Source organism: Gobio gobio, assembly GCF_949357685.1.
Source record: "Gobio gobio genome assembly, chromosome: 10".
Lineage (NCBI taxonomy): Eukaryota > Metazoa > Chordata > Actinopteri > Cypriniformes > Gobionidae > Gobio > Gobio gobio.
Window position 1 is genome coordinate 31765454 of NC_137116.1, and position 14926 is coordinate 31780379.

The window sequence follows — 14926 nt, forward strand, 5'->3', positions numbered from 1 at the left end:
ATATAAAGAGAAAGTAAAATCGGCGTGTGTCTGTATATTAGATGCGGGCAGGTCTTAAATTGACAGCAGCGCAGACTAGTGAACACGCTGTCGCTTGTCCTTAAAGGGACAGTTCACCTCTAAAATGATGTCATTATTTACTCACTCTAATGTTGTTCCAAACCTGTATTCATTTCTTCTGTTGAACACAGTCAGTTGAATACCAGACAGTTTATGTTAGCCATTGACATCCATATTATTTTTTCCTACAATGGGGACCAGCAACTGGTTGGTTTTCAACATTCTTCAAAATATATTTTATGTCCAACAGAAGAAGGAAACTTTATTCAGGTGTAAAACAACTTGAGTGTGAGAAATCGATGACAGAATTTTAAATTTTGAGTGAACTATCCCTTTAATGTTAATAAAACAACAAAAGACAAAGAGAAAATCACTCACTGCTCTTGACTAAAAAAAACCTTTAATACAGTAGCTTTAATAAGAATCAATGTATATTTTATAGCGAAGTCTATGTAGTGTTTTATGTTTACATTTATTCATTCAATTTCATACTTAAATGCTGCTGTACAGCTCTGAGCTGCCAGTGTAAATCTTTAAATATATTTATTTTATATTATACTATACACTAGGAATATGTACAAGGTTTTTTTTTAAGTTTTAAGTTTAAGTGAGGTTTTTCAAGTCTTAAGTAAAATAAAGAAAGAGAATTGCAATAAAAAATATATAATTTTTTCTCCTTAACCTTATGCTGTTCCTCTCGCCTAAAAATAGAATAGCAAAAAACTGATGTGACTAGCCATCAGAACCGAACCTAACCAAAAACCGTGGTTAAAAAACGATGTATGTATTGAACCGTGGACTAACTGTATTGTTGCATGCATCCCTAGTATTGACCAACACAATATTGGATTGATTAAACATAAACTGTTCTTCCTCTGCAGTGTGCTTTACACTCATGTGTCACGTGACCAGACTGTAATCGCAGCCTTTGCGGTTAACATTTGTTTTATCATTTCCCAATATCTCAAATGCAATTGATCAGCCCTACAACCAAGTGTGCCGCACAAGTCCTGAAAAGTGAAGCCAAAACATTTCAATCACCCCTAGGTGGCTGGATGCAATATAGCTCATATAAATTACTAATAAACTAATAAATGCTTCCCTAAATGAGAGTGAAAGTCCGCTCTATGTTGGGCATTGTGGTCACAGCCTTCTGCCACAATTTTGAAGAGCTCAACAATAGATTGTGGCCAGAATGTGCAACAAGCCTGAAGGACATAAATGGACAGGACAGAATAGACAACATCTCAGTATGAGTCAACTGTGACAGCCACAAAATGTTTGTTTGTTTGTGCGTACCTTTCACTGCCGGGCTGAAATTCAGACAGAAGGGATGGTCTGCGGCGGTGAGGCTGGGACAGGGATCCATGGGCCAGATGGGAACCATAGTCCCGAGCATGAGGGTGGTAATCCACCAGTCCACCAACATCCTAAAATAAACACAAGACATTTCACATACTCAGAAAATTAAATTGCATGAAGAATGTGACTAGCTGAAGTACAAGCTATATGATCCTATTCTAGATTAAATGTAGATTTTTCCAGATTTAATCATGCTCCTTATGACATAAAAAAAAAATCAGTGCTAAATACGGAGAACAATTATTTTAAGTCCTTGGATCTCAACCCAAAGCTTACAGATATCATAAAGCCCTTTAGTTGCAGCTTAAAGACTTACATTTTGCACGAAATTGCTCACGTCATATCAGTCATGCACTTACTCTGGAAACTAATCCATCAATTAGAATAAACTTTAGAGTTTCAAACTCTAAAGTGTTACAGTTACCAGTTATATTACTAGTTTAGGCTAAATTTTATTAAGACTAATATTAAGAATGACCAATTTTCCACTTGGCTGGCTAGGGTCAAGTCCCACTGATCTAGATCTTCAGTGTGGTTAATAAGAGCAAACGGTAATCTATGCTGGATGATGATATCCAATGCAAGATAATCCTGTGTTACGAAACTCAATGAGTCAAAGAGTCAATGTTCTTATCTATATGTATGTCGGAAGAGTGTGTACGCTTAATAGAGTGTATAATAGCCACAGACACAGATTACAATAACATACTGTATAACAGTTAGTGTAACACTTTTTACCCCTTTTGGCCGAAGTCACAGGTGACTTGTTAGTGATAAATAGGGATGCTCCGATCGATCGGCATCGGCCGACAATCATATTTTATGACTCAATCGGTGCTCACTAAATTTGGTCGATCTCACGAACCAATCAAAATTTGATGACGTCAGCGCGTGAGGACGTACATGACGTGTGGGGTAGTAGCAAATAATCAAACGAGAGCTTGAAGGCCGAAGTGGAGAAGGGTTCCATGTGAACAGCAGTTCGGTCAGTCGGTCCTAAGGGATCCGAACGCCTTCCGAACGCCATTCGGAAGTATTGATATACAGTAGTTTGATACGAACGCATCTGAAAAATAGTATGCAGAATGAGCTGATGCAGAGAAAAGGCATGATACAATTTGTCCTTAACATGACACATGCTTTATATTAAGGGCTTTAAAATAACTGGTAATATATAGTTAACATGTATAGTTTAAAGCAGCTTGCCCTGTCAGACGCTCTGAGAGATAACGTTAGGCTACTTGTGCTGACAGACAGATAGCCTAATGTACATACTCGCGTTGTTTAATGCGTTTAAGATGTGGTGCTTTCCTCAGTGCATAACTTGCATTTCACAGGTATATTCTCCATCTGTAAATGTTAGAAAATAATATGTCCATTTTGCTGTCAGGAGAGGACGAGCCTTCTGCAAGTGAATCTCCGCTAAAACTCAGGCTTCCGTGAACAAGCGCGCCAAACAGACGGAGCGTAATACAATAGGAAGGCAATAATTCTGACTAAAGTATACATATTTCCAAAATATTTGTTGTTGGACAATAAATGTGCCATATGTAGGGTTGGGTACCGAAATCCGGTTCCAATATGGCACCGGTACTTATATAACCGGTATGTACCGGACCGAATCAGAACGCAGATTTCGGTTCCTCATTTCGGTGCCAAAATTCAAACGTGCTTTCGCGCTTTGGCTGAGCCAGAGACAGACGCTCAGCGCTCGTCACATCACAACTCATGACAACTATTCAGTGTTTTCAACGACATCATGTTTATTTCAGGTTTCAGACATTTAAATGCTCATAAGTAACGTTAGGCTAAAAACACACCCTGATGTCTATGAAAGCGGCAATGACAATCCTTTCAGACGGTTATAATTTGACTACGTTACGTGTTTTATTCACATCAGATAAATGCACATTATATAGTAACTATATAGTTTACTCTATTCTTCTTCCAGTTCACTGGTCACTTACTTTCATGTATTTCGTGAGACGAGAATGCTCTCAAGTGTTGTAAATCCGACAGATCCGATTCTGAGGCGCAAACTAACATGGCGCCGCCCATTGCGCTTTATAGATCAACTAACACACATTCACTCACACATTTGAACATCAGATAGTTCGTGACACAGTTAAGAAGTTTGTGAATATTTTGAATAAAAAGAAAAAACGAAATAAACCCGATACAGCTGAGCTGTCAGCGCTATTGCGGCTGCTGTGTCATCATGTGAGAAACATGACGCGTCGCCATGGAAACATTAAGGCGATGCGTTCTAAAATATTTAGCCAGAGAATATGATCATATTTCAAAAAAGAGCTGAAGCTCGAAGCTGGTTTGTAGCAGACCAAGAATACAGACTACTGCTGTTATTATTGTAATTAAGAGTTATATTAGGCTTGTTGTAGTTGGGTGGCTTAGGTTTTACTGTGAATTTGTAAATAAGTCAATTATAATTTGTAAATAAGTAAATTGTGTTTTGTATTTATTTATATTCATACATTTAAGTATACATTAAACTTTTAATAAATGGTTCAATTTAAAAAAAAAAAAAAAAAAAAAAAGCCATTTAATGTCATCCACCTCGTTTTGTGGCCTTTTTTTAAAAAAAAAGTATCGGTTCAGGCACCGTTTAGGCACCGGAACCGTTTTAAAAGTATCGGTTTGGCACCGGAATCGAAAAAAACCCAAACGATACCCAACCCTAGCCATATGTGGAATTTTAAACCTACAACAAGTATTTATATTTTTATGAAAGCGACCATTATAATTGAGTAATCAAATATAGGCTAATATGCTTTTGTTTTTTTGTATTTTCACTTTTAGTTTAGTGAATTAAAAAACCTCGCCAAGATGTGAAAAAATTATTATTATTAAAATAAATACAGATTTTTCTTTTATCCAAATAGAAAAACGTAGAATATACCAGGATATATACCGTGTATCGCCATTCAACCCAAACATACAGAGATATGATTTTTTGGCCATATCGCCCAGCCCTATTAAGTATCCAGATATAAAGGCATATTATAATGTTCACTGTATAATTAATAATTTTTTGTTACATCTAAAGTATTTTTTTTATCTGAAAAAAAGGTTAACAGTGATCAGAGAGCTTACAAATCAGTGAAGCATTGGAATCGGGATCGTTATCGGCCGATCTTCATGACAAGAAATAGGTACTCGGTATTGGCAGCAAAAATCCTTATCGGAGCATCCCTAGTGATAAATAATGCTTTTTTGGAAAAAAAAGCATTGATAGAGAAAAAGGATTTAACTTTTTGTTTTGTAGCCAGTAAGTGCAGTACCGTATGGGCTCTCAGCTGCAGAGGAAGGGTGGCAGGACTAGGAAGGTGGCGAGTGTCCACAGCCCTCCGACCCTGAGGCACTGGCTGAGGGTGCGAGGACATGCTGACGATACAACTTCCTCTACACTCTAAAAGTGGGTGTGGTCTTGTCACAAACACTGTGCATCATGGGGTGTTGAGTCCTGGCAGTCACCGACCTGGAAGGAGCAAGATAGAAAACATTGTAGATTAATTGTTAATAATAATAATGATAATAATAATAATAATATGTATTAACACAAAAACAATCATACAGACTGCACCTAATTTAAGAAAACCCAGGATGAGCAACTGAGTTTGATCACAAGTGAGAGAGCTAGAGAGCTAGAGAGCTAGAGAGAGAGAGAGAGAGAGAGAGAGAGAGAGAGAGAGAGAGAGAGAGAGAGAGAGAGAGAGAGAGAGAGAGAGAGAGAGAGAGAGAGAGAGAGAGAGAGAGAGAGAGAGAGAGAGAGAGAGAGAGAGAGAGAGAGAGAGAGAGAGAGAGAGAGAGAGAGAGAGAGAGAGAGAGAGAGAGAGAGAACACCTGCTGCTGGCCGGATACATGTCGGAAAACTGTGTGAATGAATGGATCGCTCTGTATCCCCCTCTCATCTCTTTCTACCCTCATTAGGGCAGATTGTGTGCTATGTTGCATGCTGAAACTCCCCTTTTCACAGGTACAACAAAAATACACAGTATGGCTAAACCAAGCTAATGTCCTAATGTCCAACTTCAAAGTCCCTTTAAGGTAAGTCAGTTTAAAGTCACCCCTGGCTAGTTATTTTCTATACAGCTCTAACCTACTTGAATGAAAACAGACAAATCAAATTAAACAATACCTAGATCATTTAATATGGATGTGCTTTGTAAAAACAGGCAAAAGAGCTTACGGTAAAACATATGCTTAACTCACAAGACCATGAGCAGTATTCTATTGAGATGGCTAAGAAAATATCAGCTGAACTGGAACGAAATTGCAGCAAAGAAGTACTCCACATTTACCTCTATTTTCCATTAAAATGCATTTAATCTTCCTAAGGCAGCACAATTAATCGAATTTCTAATTGCGATTACAATTACGTAATCATTCAAAGCCACAATTACATTATTCTGCTTGCTTAAGAGGTGTGTTTTAGAGCATGTTACGTTGTGAGAGGCGAATCACGACTACTTCAGAGTAGGGACTAACCCAGCACAATAGGAACTACCAGTGATGTGACGCAAGTGTACGCTTACTGGTCGAATGCATGCGAAACACCAGCACCCGCCACTTTTAAAAATACATGGAAAACAGTAAGAGAGGGACCTCTCAAACGTTATGCTTAGGAGAAAATCCAATGCAACATTGAGGGGACCAAGCGAAACACGATTATTTATTTCTACTGGACATCAAAACACGTGGACATCAACCACACAGCAAACGCTAATACTTTTTCATATAATATCTACTTTCTTTGTATAATAGTTCTACCTAATAACATATTAGACAGGACTGTTAAACAGATCATAAGCTAATGAAGACAGAGAATGTGAGCGATGTGTGCTCAGGCTCTGGCGTTCTCAGCTCCGTCAAAATAAATGTCCACCGCCCCGTGAAAATAAAAGTAAAAAAACAAGCGTGGCTTACGTCGCTTCAGAGTTACTGGCGGTGCGAATGCAATCAGGAAAACGACTCTGAGGAACATTTAGTTTTCAGGGAACCACCCTGGAGGTTAGTTCCTATAGCGAAGTTCCTAGAACTACCAAGTGCGAAAGCCCCTATTATTGTACCATGCATGTTTTTACTTCTTTTTTTTTCTTCTTTTTTTTTAGGAAGAAACCAAACCAATGTATAATTGACATGAGGCTTACTGGCTATAGAAAAGCAATAGTTTTTTCAGCTTGTTTTTTATTTTTATTTAAAAATATGGCATGCAGTTGCTTCAAACAGTGGTATAAAGTTATTCAAAACATTCAATGTAAATTGTGATAATCGTAATGAATAAATCGCAACTACAATTTCAAGTGAATAATCAGCAATTATGCTTTTTGTCATAATCGTGCAGCCCTTAAATCTCCCTTTTTCTTTGTGTTCTCAAAGCATCACTGAACAGTCAGACAGGAGAGACTAGAGGGCCAAGAACACACTACAGTCTTAAAAGTTTGATAGTGTCAATCAGGTGGTGTTTTCACAAGCCCAGTTTCCACAAGGAGCTCATCAACACCATTTCCACCACAGTGTGAACTGTAGACAAGAAAAGCAAAGCACCAGGTGTTGAGAGTGCCAACCCAGCATGGATGAGTCCCAAACACACCAGGCAATGCTCATGAATTCAATGGACATGAATACAATGCTCATACAAAAACGTCACAAGCAAGTGAAACCTAGAGGATGGGTGACCTTACAAGAACCATCGCAAACAGATGTTACCCGCAGGGTTGCTTTGTAAAATGAAGCTAAGTAGTATGACTTGTTTTGTTCAAATACAGGCCTACTTATGGTATGATGGTGTTCCTACAACTCAGAAAGTTGAGTTGTAGGAAAATGTATCGATTAAAACGAGAGCGAGATTAGATTAGATTAGATTCAACTTTATTGTCATTACACAAGTACAAGTACAAGGCAACGAAATGCAGTTTAGGTCTAACCAGAAGTGCAATAGCAGCAAGTGCAGGATATACAACGTTTGCATAAGTGCAGGACATGGATATGTACTGAGTATATATAAATATGTCTATAAATAGAGAGATGGTTATTACTATAAACAGAATTTACAGGTGAATATGTACAGTGAATAATATACAGATGGTTAATACTATAAACAGAATTTACAGGTGGATATGTACTATGAATATAATATAATATACAGATGGCTATTACTATAAACAGAATTTTACAGATAGAGGTATACAATGATATGTTAGGCTAAAATGAGGAATATGGCAGTGGATTAACGTAGTGCAATAAATTATGGACAGAAGCTATCCGAAAAAAAGTGTAAAAGTGCAGTGGAAGTGATTGCATATTACAGTTAGAAGTACGGTGCAAAATACAAATGTAAACAGTAGGTACTGTAAATAACAGTCGGCAGTGCAAATGAGCATAATCCAGTTACGGTGTGGTAGTGCAAAATGAATAAGTAAACAGTTGTTACTGTAATAAAGAGTCGGTAGTGCAAATAACAAAGTGAAGGTGGATGTGAGGTAGGAGAGTTATCAGTATATGAGGGGAGTGGATCAGCGGGGGTTTGAGTTCAATAAAGAGACAGCTCTGGGGAAAAAACTGTTCTTAAGTCTGCTGGTCCTGGTCCGGTGGATCCTGAAACGCCTGCCGGAGGGCAGGAGAGAAAACAGTCTGTGGGCTGGGTGAGAGGAGTCCTTGAGGATGCTGCGAGCTCGATGCAGACAGCGTTTCCTCTGGATGTGCTCGATGGCAGGCAGTGGAGTCCCTGTGATGCGCTGGGCAGTTTTCACCACCCGCTGCAGTGCCTTGCGCTCCGCAACAGAGCAGCTCCCATACCATACTGCGACACAGTTGGTCAGGATGCTTTCTATTGCGCAGCGATAGAAGTTCACCAGGATAGCCGAGGAGAGCTGATTCTTCCTCAGTGTCCTCAGGAAGAAGAGGCGCTGGTGAGCCTTCTTGACCAGGCTGGAGGTGTTGGTCGTCCACGACATGTCCGCCGAGATGTGGATCCCCAGGAACTTGAAACTGGAGACACGTTCAACAGCCATTCCATTGATGTGGATGGTGTCGTGTGTGCCTCTTGACTCCTTCCTGAAGTCCACGATGAGCTCCTTCGTTTTGGTGGTGTTGAGGAGCAGGTTATTTTCGGTGCACCATGTGGCCAGGTGCTGGATCTCCTCCCTGTAGGCAGTCTCATCGTTGTTGCTGATGAGCCCAATCACCGTTGTGTCGTCCGCAAACTTGACGATAGAATTAGATCCATACACAGGCTTGCAGTCGGAGGTGAAGAGGGAGTAGAGAAACGGACTTAGCACACAGCCCTGTGGTACACCAGTGTTGAGTGTGATGGATGTGGAGCAGGTGGATCCTGAACGAACATTCTGGGGTCTGTCAGTTAGGAAGTCCAGAATCCAGTTGCACATTGAGGTATTGATGCCCAGGTCTCCAAGTTTGGCTATTAACTTGGTTGGGATGACAGTGTTGAATGCTGAGCTGAAGTCAACAAACAGCATGCGTGCATAAGTGTTCTTATTGTCCAGGTGAGTGAGCACAGAGTGCAGTGCCATGGAAACGGCATCCTCTGTGCTCCTATTGCTGCGGTAGGCAAACTGGTGTGAGTCCAATGTGGATGGTAGAGAGTCTTTTAGGTGTTCCAGGACCAGCCGCTCAAAGCACTTCATGACGATGGGTGTGAGTGCTACAGGGCGGTAGTCGTTAGGGCACCTCGGGTTAGAGTGTTTTGGCACTGGCACAATGGACGTGCGTTTGAAGCATGAAGGTACAGCTGCTTGGGCAAGAGACAGGTTGAAAATGTCTGTAAAAACCTCAGCGAGCTGCTCCGCACATGCCCTGAGAACACGACCAGGGATGTTGTCTGGTCCAGCAGCCTTGTGCGCGCTGATCCGGCTCAGTGACTTGCAGACATCTGTGGAGGAGAGTGTGATTGGTGGGTCAGCTGAGGGTTTGAGCTTGGTGGCAGTTTCTCTGTTGTCTCTTTCAAAGCGAGCATAAAAGTGATTTAGCTCGTTCAGGAAGTTGACATCAGTGGCTGCGGGGGTGGAGTGGGTGGGTTTGTAGTCACTGATGGCCTGGATGCCCTGCCACATGCGTCGAGGGTCAGAGTTGGAAAAGTGACCCTCTATCTTTAGCTTGTAGCAGTGCTTGGCCTTTTTGATGCCCCTCTTCAGGTTAGCTCTGGATGCGCTGTAGGCTTGTGCATCTCCTGATCTGAAGGCAGTATTGCGTGACTTCAGCAGGAGTCGCACTTCCCTAGATATAACGTATCTTCCCTAGAGATAACGTAAAAAATAAACTGCAACTGGTTGTCAGTCGTCACATTACTCTTTTGAAATGTCGACATTTCCCAACTGCAAATTAATTCATAGAATTAACCTGTTTCAGCAAACTGATGATTGGCAGGCGTCCATGATCTCATTTTCTAAAATATTTTTAACCTATTTTGCAAAGTCAAGGTCGTTGTAGAGCTAAAAACAGACTATAACCCTTAAATTAACAGTTTAATGACCAAAGCCTTTGAGCCAAACGGTGATGTTTAATTAGCACTTCTCTGACATGATTTGACCATGTCAGTGTCTATTTCATGCACAACACGCCCCCCTCAAGTGAGAGTTGCCACCAAGCCTGTAGTGCTCCAGTCAGAAACTGAAGCTTCCGCGCCTCGATCGCCCCCCGGTGGCCGGTCCCAGTATAGCTCCTAAACCCCACCCCTCCATGTATATGAATGGACGCGAGACACACTAAACAATTCAATTACACTTCAAATAATTGTTTCCTAAAGATGGCTTCTGTCATTTTTGGCAGTTTTTATTACGATTTCGTTTCAAGTGTTCGTTTTTTAAATAAGTTTAGTTTTAGTGAGTTATGTGATGCTATAAAAACGGGGGGTGTGACGTCATGATTGACAGCTGAGATTGACGGCTTCTCTGAGTGAAGTTTTCACTGAGGCACTAACGGACTTTTTTCGGGATTTTTGGGAGGAGATTGGAGCTTTAGCTTTAATTTCTACATTTCTATAACTGTTCATTTCACACCAACATAATGAATTGTTCTGCATCTGCGAGAGTGTGGGCGGGCTCTTGATAATCGCGCCTCTACTTCCTGTTCTCTACTGCGCAACTCCGGTCCCGAGATCGCTACTGCGCAGACTCGGTCCCAAGATGTCAGCGCCGTGAGCGGGCCTACGAAAGCTTCAACTATGGTCAGCGGAAGTCAATGAAGTCGCGTCGTCCATATTTTTTTTACAGCCTATGGTTGCCACTGGGAAACTCGGGGGATGTGCAAAAACCCTGACTTCAGAATTCAATATGGCTGCTTAGTGCATCAACCATATTGAAACAGTCATAATATATTTTTATTAGCACTACAGTTTGTCTGTCTCAAACTCAGTGGTGCACTGCACACACACTATCCAACCTCTATTTGTGGACACGATACTTCTGCATTAACTGTGCAAAATACCGATTTGTTTATGAGTTTGTATTCCGAAAGAGTAAGCACAATAAAGGTTTGCCTGGACGTGTCCATCTTTGTTTTTTGATCTGTGCACTGAAACACGGTGAACTAGGGTGGGACGTCATTCACATCTACAACATGCCTCCTTGAGGTAGCATCAAGAGACAGCCCATGCATGTGAAGCAAGGTATCTTGAGAACTGTGGTGACATACAGATCTGTGGTGATCAGTGGTGGGTAAAAAGTTGGTAGATCAGCCATACCTCCAACCTATTTTCCCACCAGGTGTCCAATGGAATGACATTTACAAACCCTTTAATTCAATCAGGCTGTTTTAGTTAAAAGTTAAAGAATAGCCCTTTACACTCTGTGGCTTCAGATAAACTGGAAGTAGCGCTATCACACTAATAAACACAAATACAAACAGACACCCTTCTCTGAATGGGCTTTTCCCCCTGTGGTTGCGGTGTCCTGCTCAATAAACATACAAACGCACTGCCATCTTAGGGGCCCCACGACCTCTCTCTCATAGACACACAAATTACCATGTGAGAGAAGTCTGTATCTATAGATATAGCACAGTTGTGTGTCTACACTACACTACAACTTAAAACAAGGTCCTCGAGTGTTGTCAAATACTTTGACATTAAAACGAAGTCAGGTCCTCTGCTCTAAACCCCTGTAGCTCTTTTACTACACAAAGAGAGGCACACTACCGTCCTTCTTCCTTCCTGTCTGTCACTGAATGATTTACATGGAAAGAGCAGAACACTCGGCCGTGCTTTACTGTGCTGGGTGTATGTGTGCTGGGGGAGGAGATTCAATAGTCCAGGAATGTTTGGAGCTCTGAGTAGAAACAAAAAGTCTTTGTCATCCTCAAGGCACATTGTAGACTCTAACACACATGAACCCACATGCAGTGTCAAATCAATCACACATAACTCACAGAAAACACAAGTCTGATATGTGCTCCTTGTTTTTGCAATAAGACCACTTATTAAAGGAAAACTCGGGGTTATCTGTTTTGAATTGTGATACTGAAGATAACCACATATAACAAATTTCAACTTGCCATTCACTGCATCTAAACAAAAGAGGTATACTACTGTTAAAATGTTAGGGATCAGAAATATTTGTAATGTTTTTAAAGAAGGCTCTTATGTGAACCTTAAGCAAGGCTGCATTTATTTGATCTAAAATACTGTAAAAACAATGCTATTGTGAAATATTTTTCTATTTTTATTAGTGCTGGGCAAATTAACGTGTTAACACGGGCAATTTGTTTTTTTATTTTTTTTATTAACGCATTAAAAATATTTAACGCAATTAATGCAACGTACGTTTTTATATACATTTTTGCCTAGCGTTACATTATATGATCACACTCTTATTCATGTAAATGCTTTCAAACCATCTAAGCCGCGACAAGACAGAAGAGAACGCGCTGTATGTCAGTGTCCTGTCTGTGTGGCTGCGTCTCAATCAGATCCCTAGTTGTGCCAGTCTCGTGCACACATCGAGTTCTCTTTCGCTCTTGAACAAACAATAACAACAACAACACAGAGAATGTTGCCAAAATGGCAGTTTTGTCGAGTATTCTCATAATAGGAGTCTTAAATTAATTAAATAACGTCTTAAATGAACTTGTGGGAAAATGAGATGCGTGGGACAGTGCGTCAGATCCGTATCATGTTCGGCAGCGGCCGATCTTAAAGTCTCAGCAGCACTGATGATGTCTGTCATTAATGTTCATCAAAGAATAACAGGAACAGAGAAAAGATGATTAATCTATATTTAATTTATTATTTATGCAGTTAAGAAAGGTGTTTGATAACTATTACATTTCTGTATATGTCTAACAGGGAAGGCCATGGGTAAATATAAAATTTATTATAATGGGTTTATGTAAATATTATTTTAAGTTCACTTAAATTAAAAGTTGTTATTTTTTAAAGCATTTTTATTAGTGCTGTGCAATCGATTAAATCGCGATAAACCCAAAAAACATGAACATGTGTTAACATAATATGTGTGTGTACTGTGTATAATTATTATGTATATATAAATACACACACGCATGTATATTTAAGAAAAATATGTTATATTTATATATAAAATAGAAAAGATAAATGATATAAATATATATACAGTTTATACATGCAAATATTTCTTAAATATATACATGAAGGAGTGTGTGTGTGTGTATATATATATATTATATATATATATATACACATAATAATTATACACAGTACACACTCATTATTATCACCACTTATATTTTTGTGGAAACCATGATATATTTTTGCAGGATTCTTTAATTAATAGAAAGTTCAAAAGAACAGCATTTAATTGAAAAATAAACTTTGCAAAGAATTTATACAAGGATTTCTAAATCACCTTTTGGATTTGGGACTTCTTTATTACTAACACAATTAATGTGAATCCTAATCATATCTCCGCAAAGCGAAAATATTTAGCTGGTCATGACAGAAGATTCCATTTCTCATACATCAGAATAAACTTTCAAAAAAAATCACACTGAGTTGGTAATCTTACAATTAGAGATGAGTCACAGAGAACTAAGATTTATTTTAAAAGGAAGACACTGGGTGTGAAGTGCACATGTGTCCGGTTTGACGGATCTACTGGCACAGTATGAACTGTGGAAATCTGGAAACAAACTTACCACTGTTCTCTGGCATCATCTAGCTTTGTGAACGAAAAACCACAACTGCTACAACAAAAAGAGAGAGACTGGGAGAGAAAGTGAAAGATAACAAGAAAGGAGGAAGAGAAAAAAGTGTAGGAACAGTGAAAGACCTGGAAAGTATTCCTGTGGAATGAGAAAGAAAAGAGGAGATATTTGTATGAGAGAGAGAGAGAGAGAGAGAGAGAGAGAGAGAGAGACAGAGAGAGAGAGACAGAGAGAGAGAGACAGAGAGAGAGACTAGGCCCTCAGACAGAAGGGGAAACACATGCCCTGGCACGGATACAGACACCCACAGGCAAGCTCATGGCTGCCTGCCAACAGCACGAATGAACTCACTTACCCCTCGCTCGCTCTCTTTTCTCTCGTTCTCCCTCTTTCAATCACAGCACTCACTCATTCCCAACTCTTTATTCTCCCTTTCTAGGAGTGGCTGGCTTTTGTATGATCGCTCTCCCTTTTTTCTCTCCACCTCGCTCGTGTTACATCTCTCTTCCTACCTTTTTCCGCCTCTCGTTCTGCTGATAAACACTCAGCTTGAAAGAACTGGAAAGAACCAGTGCTAACTGCCTTGCCATTAACCACTGTGTATTTCTATCTTTCAAACACACATTTTAGGATTTGACATCTTGCATTTTATTGACTCTCACAAAAGCTGAGCCCAGTTCTTCTGTCTGTCATGACGGATGTAATAAATGCGAGGCATTAGCGCTGGAAGAAAGACATCAGCTGATGAGCCAGGATCAGGTCCCTCCTGCTGGCCCAGTAATGGCAGAGACAGCGTGAGATGGGGTGGCCGTGTGCACGTTCCCATCCATCTGCATCACTGATGTCTACACCACAACCATAATCCCATAGCACAAAGTGCCACTTCAATCAGCACTGTCATTATCACCTTTAATTTACCACCTTCAGATTTTAAGCTTGAATGTTCAGTCTGGGTTTCAGTTTGAATCTGGCACTCTCTATGAAGCCTGATGTGTATTAATTAGTGCACCACATTTAGACTGTACAAATGTTGTCAATCTCATTTCTATCCTCTGAAGACAGGCTGTATATCATCTAGGGCTGCAGCTATCGATTCTTTTTGTAATCGATTAATCTAGCACTTAATCGATCGATTAATCGATTAATCGGATAAAACATTTTTCCGTGTTTTTAAAAAACCAAAACAAATAATGCATAACGAAAATGAAGAGGAAAAGCTATTTAATTTATTAATATGCACAACAGGTTTCATGCTGTAATCTAGCCCTGACATCAAAGTAAATATCTTTTATGTATATTTCTACACCTGCTGCATTTAACATTAGGCTACTAACAAATAATATATCATATG

At 39.8% G+C, this 14926-nt stretch overlaps 1 protein-coding gene across 2 annotated transcripts in view; it reads right to left on the bottom strand.

The window, feature by feature from the left end:
• Positions 1-14926, bottom strand: part of ncor2 (nuclear receptor corepressor 2) — a 136512-nt gene that overhangs the window by 83732 nt on the left and 37854 nt on the right. For both annotated transcript variants that reach the window (XM_079828036.1, XM_079828035.1), the window contains exons 2-3: positions 4692-4918; positions 1360-1490 (exon numbers count right to left, since the gene is read on the bottom strand). In XM_079828036.1, coding sequence (XP_079684162.1) covers positions 1360-1490; positions 4692-4823 — 263 coding nt within the window. In that variant the 5' untranslated portion in view covers positions 4824-4918. The remainder of the gene's footprint in view (positions 1-1359; positions 1491-4691; positions 4919-14926) is intronic.